The sequence below is a fragment of the Aotus nancymaae genome, unplaced genomic scaffold (genome assembly GCF_030222135.1).
Source record: "Aotus nancymaae isolate 86718 unplaced genomic scaffold, 86718_ANA_hifiasm-v0.15.2.pri h1tg000043l, whole genome shotgun sequence".
NCBI lineage: Eukaryota > Metazoa > Chordata > Mammalia > Primates > Aotidae > Aotus > Aotus nancymaae.
The window spans coordinates 8,283,541-8,303,237 of NW_026988457.1; the positions used below are offsets into that span (position 1 = coordinate 8,283,541).

The 19,697-nt window shown below is 36.1% G+C and overlaps 1 protein-coding gene across 1 annotated transcript in view; it reads right to left on the reverse strand.

The window, feature by feature from the left end:
• The window catches only part of SOHLH2 (spermatogenesis and oogenesis specific basic helix-loop-helix 2), a 43,988-nt gene that overhangs the window by 18,681 nt on the left and 5,610 nt on the right, over positions 1 to 19,697 (reverse strand). Inside the window, exons 2-6 of the mRNA XM_012465514.2 lie at positions 12,859 to 13,073; positions 4,636 to 4,697; positions 4,451 to 4,555; positions 2,611 to 2,710; positions 342 to 452 (exon numbers count right to left, since the gene is read on the reverse strand). Coding sequence (XP_012320937.2) covers positions 342 to 452; positions 2,611 to 2,710; positions 4,451 to 4,555; positions 4,636 to 4,697; positions 12,859 to 13,073 — 593 coding nt within the window. The remainder of the gene's footprint in view (positions 1 to 341; positions 453 to 2,610; positions 2,711 to 4,450; positions 4,556 to 4,635; positions 4,698 to 12,858; positions 13,074 to 19,697) is intronic.

The following is a 19,697-nucleotide window of genomic DNA, read 5'->3' on the forward strand; positions in this document are numbered from 1 at the left end:
CCTTACTTTGTGTTCTCAACATGAGATGTATTAAAAAGCATCATTTTCTACTTAATAGCCTATTTAGAAGTCTGTCTGAGCACTAGACTGAGAACACCTTTGAAGGTAGAGACTTATTTTTATCTCAGTTCTCCAATCATTCCTTGGCACGCACTGCAGACTCAGAAATGTTTACTGAATGACTACATGGCTGAGTGAGTGGCATCTATTTATTGAATTTTTGTGAGTTTACTAGTTTCACTTATACTTTTAATAATATTACAAAAAAAATTATAAAATTCATGAAAGTAATTTCTCCCTACAAAACAATAATGCTTAAAAAGTGCTATATTAAAATTCACCTTCTTAGTTTTTCCTTGCTTGAATGAAGAAGAGAAATCTCCTTGCTTTTCTCGAACTCTGACAATGAAGCATTTAATTCAAGCCCATTGCCATTTCTTAGAGATTCAGGGCTAGAAACAAGAGAAAATCATACCACACATTAAAAGGGAAAATCATCAGGTAAAATTAAACAATACACACCAATATACTAAACAAAGGATGCTTCTCTAAGTCTTTTGCTTCATACAAAGGGGCAATAGTGTCAAAGCACCTTATCTTATATATTTGGTGCAGAATGTTTATTTTAAAATTTCAAAAGAATATATTACCAAAATCATCCTAAATTCAATGACTGATCAAAATTCTAAAATAAATTGTTAACAATAGATATAAGCAGGATTAAAACATTCTGACCTCATCAATTATGACTATAACATATATACATACACACACACACACACACACACACACACACACACCCCATATATATAAAGTCATATAGACTTTATCCACCCTTCAGAAGGAAAAGTACATTATAGGAAAAAACATAAAGGATTAGAAGGTCAAGATACACCCTAGTCCAACCCAACCAGCAAAGCCCAGGTTCCCTCCATTTAAAAATTTGTCATTTAGGCTGGGCGTGGTGGCTCACGCCTATAATCCCAGCACTTTGGGAGGCCGAGGTGGGTGGATCATGAGGTCAAGCCATCGAGACCATCCTGGTCAACAAGGTGAAACCCTGTCTCTAGTAAAAATACAAAAATTAGCTGGGCATGGTGGTGCGCGCCTGTAATCCCAGCTACTCGGGAGGCTGAGGCAGGAGAATTGCTTGAACCCAGGAGGTGGAGGTTGCGGTGAGCCGAGATTGAGCCATTGCACTCCAGTCTGGGTAACAACAGCGAAACTCCGTCTCAAAAAAAAAAAAAAAAAAAAAAAATTCGTCATTTAATGGACATTTTCTGGCTCTACTATTTTTGCAGAACTTCTTTAGGTATTCTGATTTAAAAATATATTAATCTAAGAAACTTGCAAACTAATCCTATTTCCTCTATCCTAAGAGATATAACTTGATTTGAAATTTTTATTTATAGAGGTAGGATGCTGAGGAAAGACAGAAAGATTCAAGATGAGTAGAGATCAAAAAGCACATGCATACTATGTAGTCAGAAAAACCTTTTTAAAAAGAAAAGCAGTTTCAAGTAATGTAAGAAAATCAGGAAGCCTTCCAAAACCTTTCCCAACCCCATATCCTAGATAAGGGTTAACACAGCAAGCCTCTTCAAGATTAAAATGTTAAATAAGACCAAGAAAGCTGTTGGTATCTCTGAGTTACCAGTCAGCTTCGGTTTAACCACACTTACTGACTGCCAAGTCCCTTTCTTGTTCAAAACAGTAGATGGCCACATTCTACAAATTCTGGAAGTGACTAACTTAAAATTCTCACCATCATCAGTACCCATGCCCTCAGCAGTTATGTCCATTCTTTGTATCCCTAGGCTGTACTTAAAACCTCCTTGGAAATCAGCTTAAAGTGAAGGGAAGAAACTCACAAAAATTCAATTTTATAAGAATACTAGCATTGGAAGAGTCTGATCCCCGGTTCAACTGCCTACCCAATGCAGATTTGAATGCCAGTTCTAATATCTGTGTGTGTGTGTGTGTGTGTGTGTGTGTGTGTGTGTGTGTGAGAGAGAGAGAGAGAGACAGACAGACAGACACACACACACACACAAGGAGACAGAGACACACACTAAAACTTGCCTTGTATACCAAAGAATGCTATTCCAAAAGCTACATGAGGTATGAAAAAGAAACTAAATCCTTTTTAAAGGATGATTTTCAGTAACTGGGGGTATAGGTTCATGAATTCAAGAAAGATAACAGGAAGAAGCTGAGTGGTAGGTGTATAACAGGTGAGACTGTTCTTATCTGTTTAAATATTGGGGTTCTACGTAAAATTTCTGCTTGAGGAATTCACTGTTTTTACAAAGTTTAAGTACCACTGTTGTGATTTAACTTTGCTTAGTGATAACACAGACTCTAATATTGATCATATTCCCCAATAATGGGGAATTCACTACCTTACAATTTGACCTGCTCCCCTGTGGTCAACTCTAATTGTTTACGAAGTATTTCCTTTTATTGAGGTGAATACTTCTGCAATGTGTACCCATGGTGCCAGCTCGGGATCCTTAAGTAGAGCAAACACTGCATCCCTCTTCCACAAAATAGCCACAATCAGTAAGTCCTCTAAAAACATTGCTATTATGAAAAGGTACAAAAACTAACCAGGCAAATAGATTAGTAGAAAAATATCCCAGGTGTTCGCTGTAAGACCTCTGCAGGAGCAATCCAGGTTCTTCTGGCCCAGTAGCATTTTCAGTCTTAACTGAAAGTTTTGAGAGGGGGACTCTTTATTTATAAAATCACTTAAGGAGATGATGCTAATCAAACACACAAGCCCTAATCCTTAATGCGATTGTCGTCTTTTACTCAATCGATTTTACAAAGCAGTACTTTTAAAACTAAAAGCAATTTACAGATTTCTGTGAAGCATAAAACCACCTAGGTTAGAAGCAAAAACTAAAATACTCTATGTTATTCACCCCCATACCTTTAAACCAGATTCTAGTAACTTAGCAACAGGTGTGCTTAAAACACATTCAACTGAGTTTATTTATCAAGTTCCTATTTATAGGTAAATGTCAGGAGACAAAAACCATGCATGAGTCTTCAATAAGCAGCTGCAATGTCAAAATATAGCATCTGAAAATTTTTTTTCCTTTTTTGCAGCTGCTCATCCTTGGAGCAAAGACAAGACAACTGGAAGCTGACGTGGTCATAACCAACAGAAGGACATGGGTGGGTGATGAGCAGCTGCTCTGTTTCACCAAGAACCAAATAAGAAGAGGTTGCAAAAGCCCTTGGTCACCATGGTTGGCCATTTCCAGGAGGAAATGCAAGGTCTGGGAGCCACTGGAATGTCACAAACAGACTCATTCATCTGAATATTAAAAAAGAACATTAAGAAAGGAGTGTTACACTGAATCCCGCATAATCATTCTCACAGGATAATCCAGGAAGTGTCTCTCAGGCCCACTTTAAGAAAAAATCTTATAATTTTATTTTAAAAAATGTCCCAGCTTTATTAAAGCATAATTGAGAATTTGAGATTGCACATATTTAAGATGTACAACTTGAGTTGATAATACACAAGTACGTTGTGAAATAATCACCACAATCAAGTTAATTGACATATCCATCACGTCATCTAGTTACCTTTTTTGGCGATGAGAACACGTAAGATCTACCCTCTTAGCAAATTTCAAGTAGACAATACAGCGTTGTTAACTACAGTCACACTGTGGTATATTAGAGCCCCAGAATTTGTTCATCTTACATAACCAAAACCTTGTACCATTTGATCAATAATTGTCCCAATTTAACATCATCTTAATTTTAAAAGATTTCTTATCTCGTATCCCAGGCCTAGAAAGACCAAAAATAGTCACAGACCAATAATGATTCCAGTAGAATTTAATTTCCGTAATTGGAGTCTGTCCTTTCACAAGCCGAATGAAAGCTAATTTAATTAGTTTAAGTGTTTAGATACCGATGATCTGCATAATACAATAGGCAAAGAGTTTAGAAACCTGAGGTCTAGTTGAAGCATTGACATTAATCCTTTGCCTCTAAAATGTAAAATAGAAAGGACAACTTACCCTATTAACTTTAAGAAGTAAAATAATTTATATGCAAGTGTTTTGCAAAGTAGAAAGTACAATACAATTGTAGGTTAGTGCCCCTGGCTTTTAGATAATCACGCAATGATACAGCATGGTTAATTCCATTTTAATGAGTAAGAAATGATGGTAGCTAAGCTACCAAAATAGAAAAAAATAGTTACACAATTCTGCTCCCAACCCCCCACTCAAAACCCTGTGCCTACCACAGCACTGTATTTGCCAACACACTCTAAACTTCTGAAGATGTTTTTTTTTTTCTTTGCAGGCAAATAACATATATTTCTCTCTTTATTTTATTTATGCTTGTTTTTGTCAGATTGCGTACACATAGTTTTCAAAGATTTTAATTAGAATTTTCAAACTTTTAGAAATTTTTTACTCACCAGTGTTTGAGAGACATGTTTTCCAGTATTTTATCACAATATTCAGTTTTTCCATTGTCAGTGGTTCAGTTAAAGTCATATCACCTCCATGCCCTGAAATACAACCTGAGAATCTTTATATTAAATATTGACCTTATGGTTTCTATTTAAAGAAAAAACAAATACTAAATTTAGCAGGTACATACCTTTAAAATTTTCAGGGATTATAAAAACAAACAGCGAATCTGTGTTTTTCTTTTTGCCAAATCTGAGAGAGGAAAAAAAAAATGTTAAAATGAAGCAAAATCATTATTCAAAACAATGGGATTCAGGAGTTTAGCTTACTAGGAACAAACTACAGTGATTTTCTTCATTTCTTTAGAATTTAAAATAATATCATTAATACGGAAATTTAGTAAAAGTGCCATCTCAAATCACTGAGGAAAAAGATGAATCACTTTTTCTTAAAAATGAAAAAAAAAAAGCCTAACCCTTATCCAAATTTTTGATCAATCATCAGTTTACAAGAAATTTCTGGAAAGAAAGAAACATTTTAAAGAACACCATGGGAACAAATAAGCAGAATCTAGAATGGGAGGAATTCTGTAAGACAAATGACTCCTTTAAAAAAAACATATATATACATACATACATATATATATTTATTTAAATAACAGACCAAAAAAAGGGAAAAGAGAAAGTTGAATCCTGATATTTACAAACTCACAGATTTTAAAAAATCATAAGATAAGCAGGGACATCTGAATGTTGATGGGATATTTGACAATATTAAGAAGTGATTATTAATTTTCAGGTATAATATGGGTTTTGTGGTTATTCTTTGAGTCTTCACCTTAGAGAGGTACCAAAGTATTTATGGATGAAATAAAATGGTATTTTAGATTTGTTTTAAAATAATCCACTGGTGGGCAGCGGTGGGAAGGCAGAGAAAAGCACAATGAGCCAGATGTGGGTAACTGCTGAGTCTGCATTATGGGTGTATTATTATATTCTCTTCCCTTTTATGTCTTGAAATTTTTCAAATAAAACTTTTTTCTTAAAGTGGCATTATAGTTTACTAAAGTCAGTACAGTAAGTCTGGAATTCTGATAACTGGATGGATACTGAGCCTTGGCATTAGCCAAAAGGAAATGATTTTCAAGGAGAATGTGACTGTGAAAGAGACTTTAAAGAGAACAGTTTAAAACTACCTAAGAAAAACAAACTATTCTCAAATACTTAAAAACATCATTTATTAGCATGTGGTTATATATGGTTATTATTTATTCATTAAAACAAGAACTGGGAGCACCCCCACTGTATAAGTGTTAGGAAGAAAGTATACATTCTATATCTCAAATTACAGTACATATTAATATAATTTACATATCTGAGTCATACATATCGAGAACCTCTTATGTGCCAGCTCTGTGCTAGGCTCTGGGGGATATCATGGTAAACAGGCAGACAAGGTTTCTGCTCTCACACAGCTAGCAGTCTTGGGGAGGAAAGACATTAAACAAATCACTCTAGATAATTTTGTAGCTAAAAATGTGTCCAATGCTGGGAATGAAAGCCAAAGGGGCCAATAGGGGCCCACACCTGGGCACCAACCTGCCTCAGCAGCCTTGGGGGAGGCTTCCAGGCAGTCAACACTTTGTGCTGGCTAGAAACAAAAAAGGCTGGGGAGAGGGGGAGGGCAGAAAGCAGATGTGCAGCACAGAACATTCTGGGCAAAGGTCACGGCATATGCAGGAGCGCTGGGGTAGTCGAGAACAAGGTGAGTTTGAGAAGGTGCAAGATGTCCAGGACAGCTCTGGCACAGGGCATCTGAGGACAAAAAGCATGAGTGGAGACCAAAGAGTGAGGGAGGGTGGGCTCTGCTCACAGAAGACTTGTTAGCCCACAGGAAAGGTTTGGTATCGAAGAAAAACGGGCAGTGGAAGATTATGAAACTGAGGAGCAACCAACATGATTATATTTGCATTTCAGAAGGACCACTCTGCCTATGATGGGATGCGCTGATAAGGGTAACATGGGGTAGACTGGAGAGACCCTATGGCAGTGACCCAGGCAAGAGCTGATGGTAAGGAAAGCAGGCATACTTGCAAATCTTTGGCAAAATTAAATATTTCAGAGTATTTACTAAACTAATTACTTCAGAATAGTAGGATTATGAAGAAAAGGTGACACCCCATTGAGATCTATTCAGACTTGATTCTGTGCTATGAATTCTGGGGAGTTAAGGCTCAGAATTCATAGCACAGAATCAAGTCTGAATAGATCTCAATAGGGTCTCATTTCCTCATAGAAACCGTATATTCTTTCCTTTCTTAGAAGAAAGGAAAGAATATACGGTTTCTATGAGGAAATGAGAAACTCAGGCAGAAATATACTGTCATCAAAATAGGCATATGCAGGAGGGAGGATAGAGTTTGCCTGGTCTACCAAATGTGGAGGTAAGAAAGGCACTTCCTACACTGGTGTGGGTGGCGTGGTGACATGGAGGGAATAGGGATATCAGAATGACACCTGCCAGGATGCCAGGATGCCAGCATTTCATATATATATATATCAAAATAAATATATACATTATAGATATTTAGATTTCTTTTTTTGACAGACAGACAGACAGGTAGGTAGGTAGGTAGGTCGGTCAACTTTTTTTTTTTTGAGACAGGGTCTTGCTTTGTCACCCAGGCTGAAGTGCAGTGGCATGGTCAAGGCTCACTGCAGCCTCAGCCTCCCAGGCTCAAGCGATCCTGTACCTCAGTCTCCTAGGTAGCTGGGACTACAGGTGTGTGCCATCACACTCGGCTATTTGTATTTTTAGTAGAGATGGGTTCTCACTATGTGGCTGAGGCCGGTCTCAAACTCCTAGCCTCAGGCAATCTTCCAGCTTCAGCCTCCGAAAGTGCTGAGATTACAGGCAAGAGCCACTGTGGCTAGCCTTGTATGTATTTTTTAAGTGATGAGAAAGTGTGGATTATAATGGAGGTATGGACAACAGAATGAGGAAAGAGAAGTAGAAGGGAAAAATGGACTGAGCAGATGGGACCACTGAAAGAAAATTATTGGGTTGTTTAACTGTTAAAATAAAAAATACTTTATAGTGGATTCAAGATAAGTTAAATACATTTAAATAATTTTTTAAAAACAGGTTGTTTACTTTTAGAAATCTTCCTATGCCCATTTTTGAAAATGATCTGATATTTCAAAAATTTGAAAATTGATTTTACTGACACAAAAATATGTTAGATTTGGATATATGAATTTATAGGCCCTGATAACTTTCAAATTTCAAGCTTTATATCTGACAGAGGTGGGATTCTTGGATTTCTGTTATTAGCATAGAATCAATTACCAAACACACACTCCCCCTGCTGTATAGGGACTCTAGCAATCGATAGAGTTCCCAGAATCCAATACTCTGATCTTAAGCTCAGCTGCTCATTCACATTCCCTACAAATCAATAAGCTAAAAGAGTTCTAGTTTCCAGGATCAACCCGAAAATGGTCTCTTTTTCGTGAATGAATATTCCTTGAAACAAAACTAAGCAATGCAAAAACAAAACAAAATAAAAATCACTTTTATCCACACCAACTAATACTACTTCCTGTTCTATATACCAAAATCAAATTGCAGGCTCTGAGACCTTCTCAATTAAATGTCTTGTGTTTTGCAATTCATTTGGGGACAATTCATTTTCCCTCATGTTTCATGATTGCACTGTTGAAATGTTTCCTGAGGCTACACCTCACTTTTGAGATTGGATACCAGTATTCTTGGTTCTATTCCTATGCCTGCCTGCAGTGCCCTCTGGAACTGGAACCAGCATCAGCTCAACCTGCAGCAGCACCCACCTGCTGTCTCGCCCCCATCCCCAGGTCTGTCTGTGGTAGCTGAAAAAACAAAGATCATATACAAGTGTGATCTTTGTTTTGTACACTCTGCTGATCAAAGGGTCTCAGAAAAGCCCCGGCCTCTGAAATCTGTCATCTAAGAGGGCCAAAGTGGTGTTATAAGTCCCTATGAAGACTGTGGAAATTTCTACATTTACTTCTCTTAGAGCCATAGGACTTCAAGGGACAAAAGTCAGTATCATCTTTGGGTTGTGGCCTTTTTGAGTACAGTTATCCATTATTCTGTGCAAGGGCTAAATGCAGCCAAACTAGCCTGGTATGACGTATACAGAACTTGTAACAAAGAACGTTCTTTGTCAATTACTTAATTAAGCTCTGATAGTTTATTCTGGCTAATAGCAAAGGCTGGTTTGCCCTCTTCCCACTCGGTTCTCTGCAGAAGAGTTCCTGCTGCAGCATTCACCATGTGACGTGGTGCTAGAAGTTATAAAGACCTAGAGTTGCCCTCAGTTCCTGCTTACTTCCTCCACCAATTTAGAGGAGAAAGGCTTTAGTAAAGCTACTTAGATGTTTTGCTGTTATTGTGTTTATTGTCAGACATTCAGAGGAGTAGGACATGCAAACTGCTTAATAAGATTTAATGAGCTACATTGTCAAGTCAAGGATGTCTTGGAGACATAAAAGGACAACTTAGATCTCTGAGGCTCACAAGATTGGGTTTTCTTAGTGATCAGTTAGCTGGAAAGACAACTGAAACTACACGGGGGAGAAATGAAATCAGATTCAAACTTGATTTGTTGACGGAGCAGATGGAGCCACAGCCTGCATGCCTTTCCTGTTGCTAAACTGCTCTGAGCTCATGAGAATCACAGAATCGTAACTGCAGAATCGTTTCATGGAGAAGAAAACCACAACTCCCCATATACTGATGAGTTTAAAACATATTTAAATTTTCTGTACCTGTCTTTGGAAGATAAGTATCAGGATGTGTCTGAATTATGAAGGATCTGCCCTTTGAGTATGGCTCAATTTTGAGAACTTATCTAAGCCAAGAGTGAAATGTCCCCGGAATTCTGGGGTTAAGCATATGAATCCTAAGATGATCTTAAAATATGTTACCACTGGGTAGTGTTTGAGTTCATCTGCTCAATAAAAATGCACTCTTTCAATACATTCATGAGATGAAAACAAATTAGGCATTACTATTAGGAATGCTAACCTGTAAGTGAGATGTACCATAATTCTTGAGCTATTAGTACTGTAAAGTACTGATATTTTATGAATGATTAAAGTCAATCAATCATTAGCACCAAGCCAAAAATGTAGTTTTGTAAGATTAAAAGTTAAGAATCTTTTAATCTTTTGTAAGGTTAAATTTAAGAATCAAAAGGAGGCTGCTTTCATGTTATTCTAAAATAAATCTAAGATTATGGCTAACAGACTAAACTTCATTCTTATTTGCAATAAAAATCCATATGACATACATTACAGATATATAGATTTGTGATCATGTGCTCTAACGATGAAAATATATATATCCACTTTCATTCTATCATAAATTCCTCATTCATTGACAGGAGATATAAAGCTCCTAGAGAAAGAAGAATAAGGCAAGCAGTTGTACCTTTTCCTAGACCTACACAGCTTTTGAGATATTACAAGACAACGACAAAGATCTAAAGAGAAAAATTTTAAATACATCAGAAGAAAAGCAGAGCCAGGCTCTTCATTTTGGTTTAGTCATTAAATATAGCCCAAACTCAAAAGGTATAGTGCTTTAGGATAGATGAAGGTTTAAACTCCTTACAAATGGGGCAGTATGTGTACAGGATTCATTACCATAAGAAAAACCACAGGTGGAAAACTGGAAACACTCTCTACAAGGGTTTAAACAATTCAACAAATCACAAACTCATAACAATTCTGAGGGCAGGAAAGAGAACTTCAGAGACATTCATAGCCTCTGAGGACGGCACCATGAAAGCAAAGCTTACACACACACATGCACACACACACAGGCGCACACACACGCACACGCACAAAACCAAACAACTCTGTCCCTTTTCAGAGAGGAGCAAAAAAGTGAGACGGCATGGCCTGCCTAGGATGGCACTTCTCCCACTCATCCAGTCATTCACTGGAGCTACAGCAAGGCAGATAACACCTGCTAGTAGTCAAGACCTTCACTGGGTATTGGGAATAGTGCAACAGGGACAAACAAGGAATACAAATCCAGGTGTATTCCACAAAGTATTTGTTTTCTTTCAAACAAATGCTTTCTTTTAAGGCAAAATAACAGAACTGCCATTTGTATAGCTATACACTCAGTACCTTCATCAACTTTGTTTTCTCTGCTAAGAAATCTTAAGCGACATTACTCAGGGCAACAGAAGTTGCCAAGGTGAGTATCAGACAAGAAATTCTCTCCTCTAACCTCCTAGGTTTTGATATCTGCAACTAAACATAAAGCTGGCTCTTAAATAGAAATTCATTCTTATCTTGTTCAAAAGGTAGCTCTAACAGTGAGCAAATGCAAAGCTTTACTCCATTGAGGGAGGGATAACTAGGGTCCTAGTCTTGAAATAGAGAGACCAGGGTTCTTTCAAAACCATTATCTATGTTTGGTTTATACCCAGCTTGGCAAATATTGAACCTCAGAGGTGAAAAAAGAGGTGGCTTCAATACAAAAGTCAATTAATTACAGACTTCTAGAAAGAAAATGAAGGGAAGCGTAGAGTTCTAATCTAGTTTTATAAAATTAGTCTGAGTTTTGTAAAAATGAGCCATGTGGTCTTAGGCAAGTCACTTCAGCCTCAGATTTCTGATCTGTCAAGTAGGGACAATAAAATCCTGCTCCACCTGCCTCATGTAGCTGCTGTAAAAAATTTTAAAATACAATATAAATGAGATATTATGATGAGTCCTCAGCCAAGAAATTCTATTTTTTTTAAGGTCTGTAATAAAATAAGCATATTCTCAGAAGGAGGATAGTTCACAACAGGTTTTAGAAGTGGAATTCACTTTGAGGTAGATAGTTTGCCTGGTGTGTCTAGAGTTCATGTGCCTAGCAGAAAGCCAAAAGAAATGCAGGAGACCAGTTGTTCTAAGAAACCCCAAGAGTAGTTTCTGTCTGTCTGTCTCTCTGTTTAATAAGTAACTTGGTGGTTTGGGCTTCTCATTCCAACTTTTCTTTTCCCTTAACATAATCTGCTTGCCCCTTTATTCAGGGATCAAAATATTGTCTCTGAATTTTCTCTGTTAGCCAAAAAAGGCCTGTTTTGTAATTCTGACAAACTCTCGTATGTTCCAATTTAATTGACAATTCCACTTTGTCTATCAAGTATTTCCTGGAAGGAGAACAAATTTGTTCTAATCTAACCCAATCTAAATATATCGTAAGTGGCAGGGAAGAATCTAACTCTCCCACCACTGAACTCCAATTTTCTAGAGTTGGAGTGGGTTAAAAAGAAGCAGAACCTGGCCAGTTGCAGTGGCTCATACCTGTAATCTCAGCACTTTGGGAGGCCCAGGCGGGTGGATCATGAGGTCAGGAGTTCGAGATCAGCCTTGACCAACATGGTGAAACCCCATCTCTACTAAAAATACAAAAATTAGACGGGTGTGGTGGTGTGCACCTGAAATCCCAGTTACTCAGGAGGCTGAGGCAGAAGAATTGCTTGAACCTGGGAGGTGGAGGTTTCAGTGAGCCAAGATAGTGCCACTCCAGCCTGGGTGACAGAGCAAGACTCTGTCTCAAAAAAAAAAAAAGAGAGAAGCAGAACTTGCATGGAGCTACAAGACGAAATGACCACACTGGAGGTGGTGGTTTCTGGACCCAACGAATCCAGAGGGCCTCAAGGCTCCAGGAGACACCTCAGGCCCCAGCTGACAGAACAGAGAGATAAGAGTGCTCACTTCCTTTAGTGTCTGCCACTACAATTAATGAAGTCTGAAAAGATGCACCATTTTAATGATACAGTTATTAAAAAAGAGTTACATGTGGAAATAACATAAGCATTGCATACTAAATAAATTTCTATGACCAATTGATTCTTACATTCTAATCCATACCTATTACTTTAAAAGTTAAAATAATTCTCATAATAAAATGCCACAAACCGGAAATAATAACATGTATATAGAATCTCCCCATGAAAATATCCCTCATTTTTTTTTTTAGAAATAGCACCTCACTCTGTTGTCCAGGGTAGAGCGCAGTGACATGATCATAGCTCACTGCAGCCTCAAACTCCTGAGCAATCCTCCCACCTCAGCCCCCAAGTAACTGGAACTACAGGTGCACGCCACCACGCCCAGCTAATTTTTTACATTTTTTGTAGAGAAAGAGGTCTCACTATTGTTGCCCGGGCAGGTCTTGAAATCCTGGGTTAAAGCAATCCTCCTGCCTTGGCCTCTCAAAGTGCCAGGATTACAGTCATGAGCCACTTCCTGGACCCTCAATTTAAAAAGTAAAATAGAAATATATCATCTTTTTAGGATTTTTATAAAAATGGGTTTTTGAAAAACGATTCTAAAGATACAGGGTCAAGGCTTTGGAAGTTTACCTAATTAACTGGATGGCTTCTAGCTCCTCAGCGCTTAGTGAAGAAGGCATCTTCAAGAAAACCACATTGAATGTCCAATCATCCAAAAGTGCTGCTGCCTCCTTCATGTCACTGATGGTGATGGTGACTTCAGCTGTGTTTGAAAAAAATTTCTGTACCATATCAGCCAGGTAGTCCACAGTGACATCTCCAACTAATAAGACATCTATCTTTGCCTGAAAGAGAAGGAAGCAGAGGCGTCACATAATTATTACCTAGGCATAGGGAAAACGTCATGCATGAGAGGACAAGATAAATAAAGCTCACAAATAATACAGTGATTGACTCCACCTCTAGTCTGACTGGCTAGTTGGTCAACTATAAGCAGCTCAAGGACAGGAACAATTAATTTCACATCTTCAGTACCTAGAAGTAGTGGAAAAATCTGAAGGTCATGCTTTTTTAAACATTTTGCCTACTGATGCTATTCTACTTCAGTTTTTCTGCAAATTTCTCTCTCATCCTATTAAACAACAGAGTTCTTATGACTCACTTTCCCAAAAGTCTTTCCTGCTGGAAAATCTGTTTATTGATGAAAGGATCAAAGTGGTGACTCTCCCACATGATTTATTTTGGTGAAACACACATTCCAGAGGACAGAGAAGGATCTAAATTCCTAAATCCTAAGAAACACTGAAATAAAGTCCTTTCAATGAAATATATGTGCTATTCAAACCTCAATATTAGGAACCAAAATGGCTCTTTATTTGCATTTGGAGATATTTTCAAGTATATTCAATTAGGAAAAAAAGCATTCCCATCTTCACCTTTTATTTCTCTCTGTTTTATTCTCTACAGCTAATGAACTAACCCACTGAAAATGCCAAAGAATGGGGACACTTAAATTAATGGAAATAGAAGACAATAGGAAATGCCAGGCCATAGACACCTATATGAGAAAACAGATTTGGGAGGTGATTAGAGTTGAAGCCAAAAGAGTGAGTGAAGGAGCTGGAAATACTTGCACAAAGAGAAAGGCAGCTTGTCAAAGAAGCAACTCTACAGGGCAGGATGCTGGTGCAGATGGCCCCCATGGGCTTCCCTCTCTTTTCAGCCTGGTTTCCTGAGGACTGCAGGAAAGAACAGGTGAGGTGCAAGAAACTAGGCAAGAATAAAGTAAGCAAAGCTTCTGCACTTCTACCTGCTCACCTAATTTTCTTCCTTCTTTTTATAAAAAAGTCAATCTTCCTTTATCATCTCTCATATCCTAATTCAATCCCTTCTCTAGAAGCAAATGCTGTCAAGAGCTTGGTATCTATCCTTCCAGACAATTTTTGTGTCAACCATATAAGTACAATACACACCTATACAGCTTTTCATAAATGGGCTGTTACTATTTTTTGAGGTGAGTTTTTTCATTTAACAATATAGTTCAACAATTCCTCAAACATTCTGATTCACTGGGAACATTCCCATTTTCCAGGTTGTTATAGATTTATTCTCATAAAAATATGTTTTCTGTTATTTGTTGGGATCAGGGGTGAATGTGCTCATCTGTCATCTTCATCCGGTCTTCCTTATTTTCGATGATGATAATCGACTGAGACATTCTCCTGGTGTTGGGTTTTGATGTTATTATAGTGCCATAATAAATACCTTTATAAATACATCTTTGTGCAAATAAGCATATATCCTACAATCAAAACTAGAAAATCAGAAAATAAATTTTTACTTGTTTTGCATACTCCAAAGGACACAAAAATTTATATCCCCATAAACAATATATTTGAGTACTCGTTTCCCCAAACGCTTAATAAGGCTGATTATTCTTAAACCTTTTAAAATGTTTGCCAATATTGCGAGCAAAAACCTTTATCCTTTTTATTGGCATTTTTTGAATGGAGTATCTTTTCATTTTAGTGGCAATCTGCATCTTATTATCACGTATTTGTTATGCGTGCCCATTTACTCCCTTTGTTCACCTTCCTATTTGTGGTTTGTATTTTTCTTATTGCATTGTGGGAGTTTATATAGATTGGATATTAGTCAACTACTTTTTTTTTCCAGTCTGTCACTCTGCCTTTAATTCTGATTATAAGGTCTCTTGTCACTAATAAGTATTTAATATTTAGTGACAAATCTATTATTTCTTTCATGGCTTTGGTGAATTTTATCTTGCTTTCAAAGCCATCTCTGTTTATGTTAAAATATGCTTTGGTAGAGTGTTCTAATACTTTTAAGGGTTTATTTTGGAATTTAGCTTTTTATGCTAGCTGGAGTTTATTTGGTAATTAATATGAGGTAGGTATCTGCTTTCATTTTTTTGAAAATACAGAACTAATTGACCCAAGAGGATTACTGAACAGACTAACCTCTCAGTGTTTTCATGAGAGAAGTTTTCACAATGTCAGGTAGGGGTGTGTGTTGGTGTGTGTTTCTGGACTTCATTCTGATCCATTGATCTATTTGCCTATTCCTGGTTAATACCACACTGCTTAATTACTAGCTCTTTATAGTGTGTTTTGATATAGAGCATATGGTTCCTTCCTTGTTATTTTTCTATTTGGTTATTAGATATTTTCCAACAATCTCTCTTCCAACAGAAATTACAATCAGTTTTTCAAGGAACCTTGTTAAAGTTTTAATTACGGTTGCCTCTATTTTAACAGTTAATTAGAAAATATCATTGCTACATTAAATCTCCATATTTAGGAGGTATGTGTCTCAGAGAATTTGGGTCTTCTATTATGTTCTTCAGTTTTATGGACTTTCATATCAATTTTGCACGTGTCCTAGTAAATGTATTCCCAGGTATTTCAACATTTGGAGGTCACTGTAAAGGGGATCTCTTTTCTTACTCAGTACATTTTCTGATTGATTACAGCTGACATATAGAAATGCTATTGATTTCTGTATAAAGGAACTTGCTTCAAATAATGCACTTTATAGCACTCTCTGTTCAGTTCCAATACATTTCCGTTGATTCTTCTCAATTTCCTAGGTAGGCAATCCTACTGCCTTCAAAAAATGAGGCTTTTGTCTGTTTCCAGAATGTATGTATTGGCTAGAACATCCAGAACAAGTGTGAATAGCAGGAGTGATAGTAGGCATTCTTGCCTTGGTCCTGACTTTAGTGGGAGTATTTCGAATGTTTTTACTACTAAATATGATACTGATGATTTCTGATCAATATCTTTTATCAGTTAAAAAAGTTTCTATTTGGAAGCTAAGAATTTTACATCAGAAAAGGGTGTTGATATTTATTAAATGCTTTTTCAGTATATTATTTTTTATTCTTTGATCTGTTAGGTAGTGAATTCCATTAATAGACTTCCTAATGTCAAACCATTATGGCATTGCTGGGATGAACTTATTCATAATGTGTAATAAATTCAATTCTTTCACCTTTAGATTTTTGCGATAAACCTATTCATAATGTGTAATTCAATTCTTTCACCTTTAGATTTTTGCAATAAACCTATTTATAATATGTAATAAATTCAATTCTTTCACCTTTAGATTTTTGCATCTATGGTCATAAGTGAATATTGATATAATTTTGTTTTATTGTCTTATTTCATTTGGGTATCTGGGTTATGCCAGTCTTGAAGAATAAAGTATTGATCTATGGTCTTGAATAGTTTATAAAACACAGAAATTATCTGAATCTTAAGTTTTGGTAAAACATGTCTAGAAAATCAGGTTCTGAAGAAATTTATAGAGGTGGATCTTATACTTCGTTTTATAGTTCCTTATTGATGAATGGCAAATTGAAATTTCCCACCTTCTCTTAAATGAATTTTGTTCATGTACATTTTTACAAATCCATTTCATATGGATTTATGTTTAATGTTTTAATTTTAAAATATATATAATATCCATTATTGATGTTGAATTCATTTTGCTCCCTAACTATAAATAAGTTTAAGTTTTTCTTTTTCTGGTAATGCTTTATTGTGAATACAGAACTGTGTGGGTCACTACATTAGCCACATGTGGCTATTTAAATTTAAACATGTGGCTATTTAAATTTCAACTTTATTTAATCAAAATTAAACAAAGTTTGAAATTTGGTTCAGTTGCACTAGGCATATTTCACATGCTCAGCATCCTCATGTGGTGAGTGTGGATTAACAGATGGTTTAATTACACATTTTCATCAGTGTGGAAAGTTTGACTGGGCAGCATAGTAGAGGATCTACATTTTCCTCCTAGTGGAATTTTGTTGTACACCACAAATTTTTATATATAGTGAGTTCATGTTCATTCATTGGTAGTTTATAATTTCAGTTGATATTTCCATTTTAATCTAAGACTTTTACTAAATACCTCTATAAAGATATTTTTAATTTTCAAGGGTATAGTGTATTTTTTTGTGTGGGTATTTGTTAGCTGCTCATTTCTTATTTCAGTGCATTGTCAACAATGAATATGTCTTGAATGACATCTACTTTTTAAAATGTGTTGACATTTTCTTCATAGCCTAATACACAGTCAGTTTTTGTTAATCATCCATGGGTACTTGAAAATAATGTCTATTTTCTGTTGTGCATAGAGCTCTATATATATGTTTTAGAGCAAACTTGTTAATTCTTTCTTTGCATCTATTAGGTCTATTTGATCTTTCAGTTTATGAAAGAGAAATATCAAAATCTCCTTAATTATGCTTTTGTCAATCCATCAATTTCTCTAACCATAGGTTATACTTATGGGCTAAGTACATAAAGGTTCATGATAATGATATTTGTATAAATATGTAACTATAATATTTAACAATATATGTGATCTGTTTATATAGTAAGTTATTAAATAATATATATAGATGATTCTATGTAGAGAATAGTACCATATGAAATATACCTCCTTGCCCTTTAATGCTTTTCACCTCAAATTTTATTTTTCCGACATACAGCTCTTAGTTCTTCATATCCCCTTATTTTGAACTCTTCTATACCATCTTGATTTTCTCTGACTTTTATAAATAGCTTTTAATTGAATTTATATGGTTTTTACAATCTGACCTTTCAGTTTTTAATGTATAAATTTGAGTAATTAGTTACATTACTGACATTAACTAGTGTACATTAACTTCATTAATGTAATGTAATGAATTAGCTAATGTTAATTAATTGTGAACATTTACAGTTGAATGTGAAATGACCTTATTCCCTTTCATTTGTTATTTCAGGCTTCCTATTTACTGTAATTTTTTCTTTTTTCCCGTAACCACTCCTAGGCTGATCAAATTTTCATTTTTCCATCCTGTTGCTCCTATAATATTTTGAGAGTGAAATCCCTAATTTCTATTCCTTAAGTGCTTAATTGTCTTTTTATTTGGAATTAATTTTAGATTTACAGAAGAGTTGCAGAGAGGGCATGGTGAGTTCTCATAAACACCTAACTCAGCTTCCCCAAATATTAACATCTTACAACCACAGTATGTTTATAAAAACCAAGAAATTGTGGGGGATTTTTTTAACCACAAGAAAGAAAACCCTAAGAAATTAATATTAGCATAATACCATTAGCTAAACTACAGACTTTATTTGAATTCCACCAATTTTTTCACTAATAGCCTTTTTCTGTCCTAGGATCCCATCTGGATAACAGGCTGCACTTAGTCCTCATGTCTCCTCGTTTCTTCTAATATGCAATAGTTTTTCAGTTTTTTCTGGCTTTGGAGGAGTGCTGGTCAGGCATTTTGTAGAATGTCCCACTACTTGGATTTGTCTGGCATTTTCTCATAATTAGAGTCGGACTATAGATTTTGGGTAGAACACCATGGACACAAGTGTCCCCTTCTTATGTTGTCGTATATCAACGGGAGATTGCCAGAGACGTTCACCTTGGTCACTGGGTTAAGATGGTGTCTGCAAAATTTCTCCATTGTCAAGTCACTTGTTTTTCCGTTCCACACTCTTGTTTTCAGAAGGGAGTCACTAAGTCCAGCCGCACTCAATGGAAGGGGACTAAAGTACCACCTCTTGAATGGAGGAATATCAAACAATTGGGGATGTATGTTAAAACCATCACTGTAATTAATAAATTTGTTGGGGAAGATGGTTTGAGTCTTTGCAAATCCTCCCATTTCTCCGTAAAGTTATGCCCCATGTTCCTGCCCTTCATTCGTGGAGCCTGCACGCAACAACTATTACTGTGACATTCCATTGGTGATTTTCTATTTCCTTCCACCTACATTTATGATGTGGAAATCTCATGTAAGGAAGATATGTCCCTTCTCCCTCATTTACTTATTTAGTCAATTGTTTATTTAAATCAGTAAGGACTTTTGGACATTCATTTTATTCTTTGGGTTATAATCCAATACTAACATTTGTTTTGTTACTCAAATTACTCCACTTTGGCCACTGAAATCTCAGAAATACTTAATTTTTAGTAAGTATACATAGACATTTTCAATTAAGATATAGAGTTAATCTAAATCTACAGCCTCTCTCCAAACGAGGCAGCATCCTTAACATGTCTCCCTCCACCCCATGCACTTCTCATGCTATGACTATCTGGAATTTTAATTCCAATCAATATTCAATATTAACTTAACATTTATACTTAATTATTTGTTTCTCTGATTTTTATAGTTTCTTGTTTCTCATATTTGCTTCTTTCTTGGATTCGTTTTATTGAACTGCAGTTCAAAAAATTATTTTAAAGCCTATCTGATAGCATCAGAGTCCTAGCATGTCTGAAAACATCTTCACCGTGCTCTCACAATTCAGTGCAAGTTTCACCCAGCAAACACTTCTAAGGTCAAAATCACTTTCCTTCTGGAATCCAAAGTTGCTAATGAAAAGAATAAGCTGCTTCATTCTTCTTTGGATGCTCTTCTCTTTTTCCTCTGG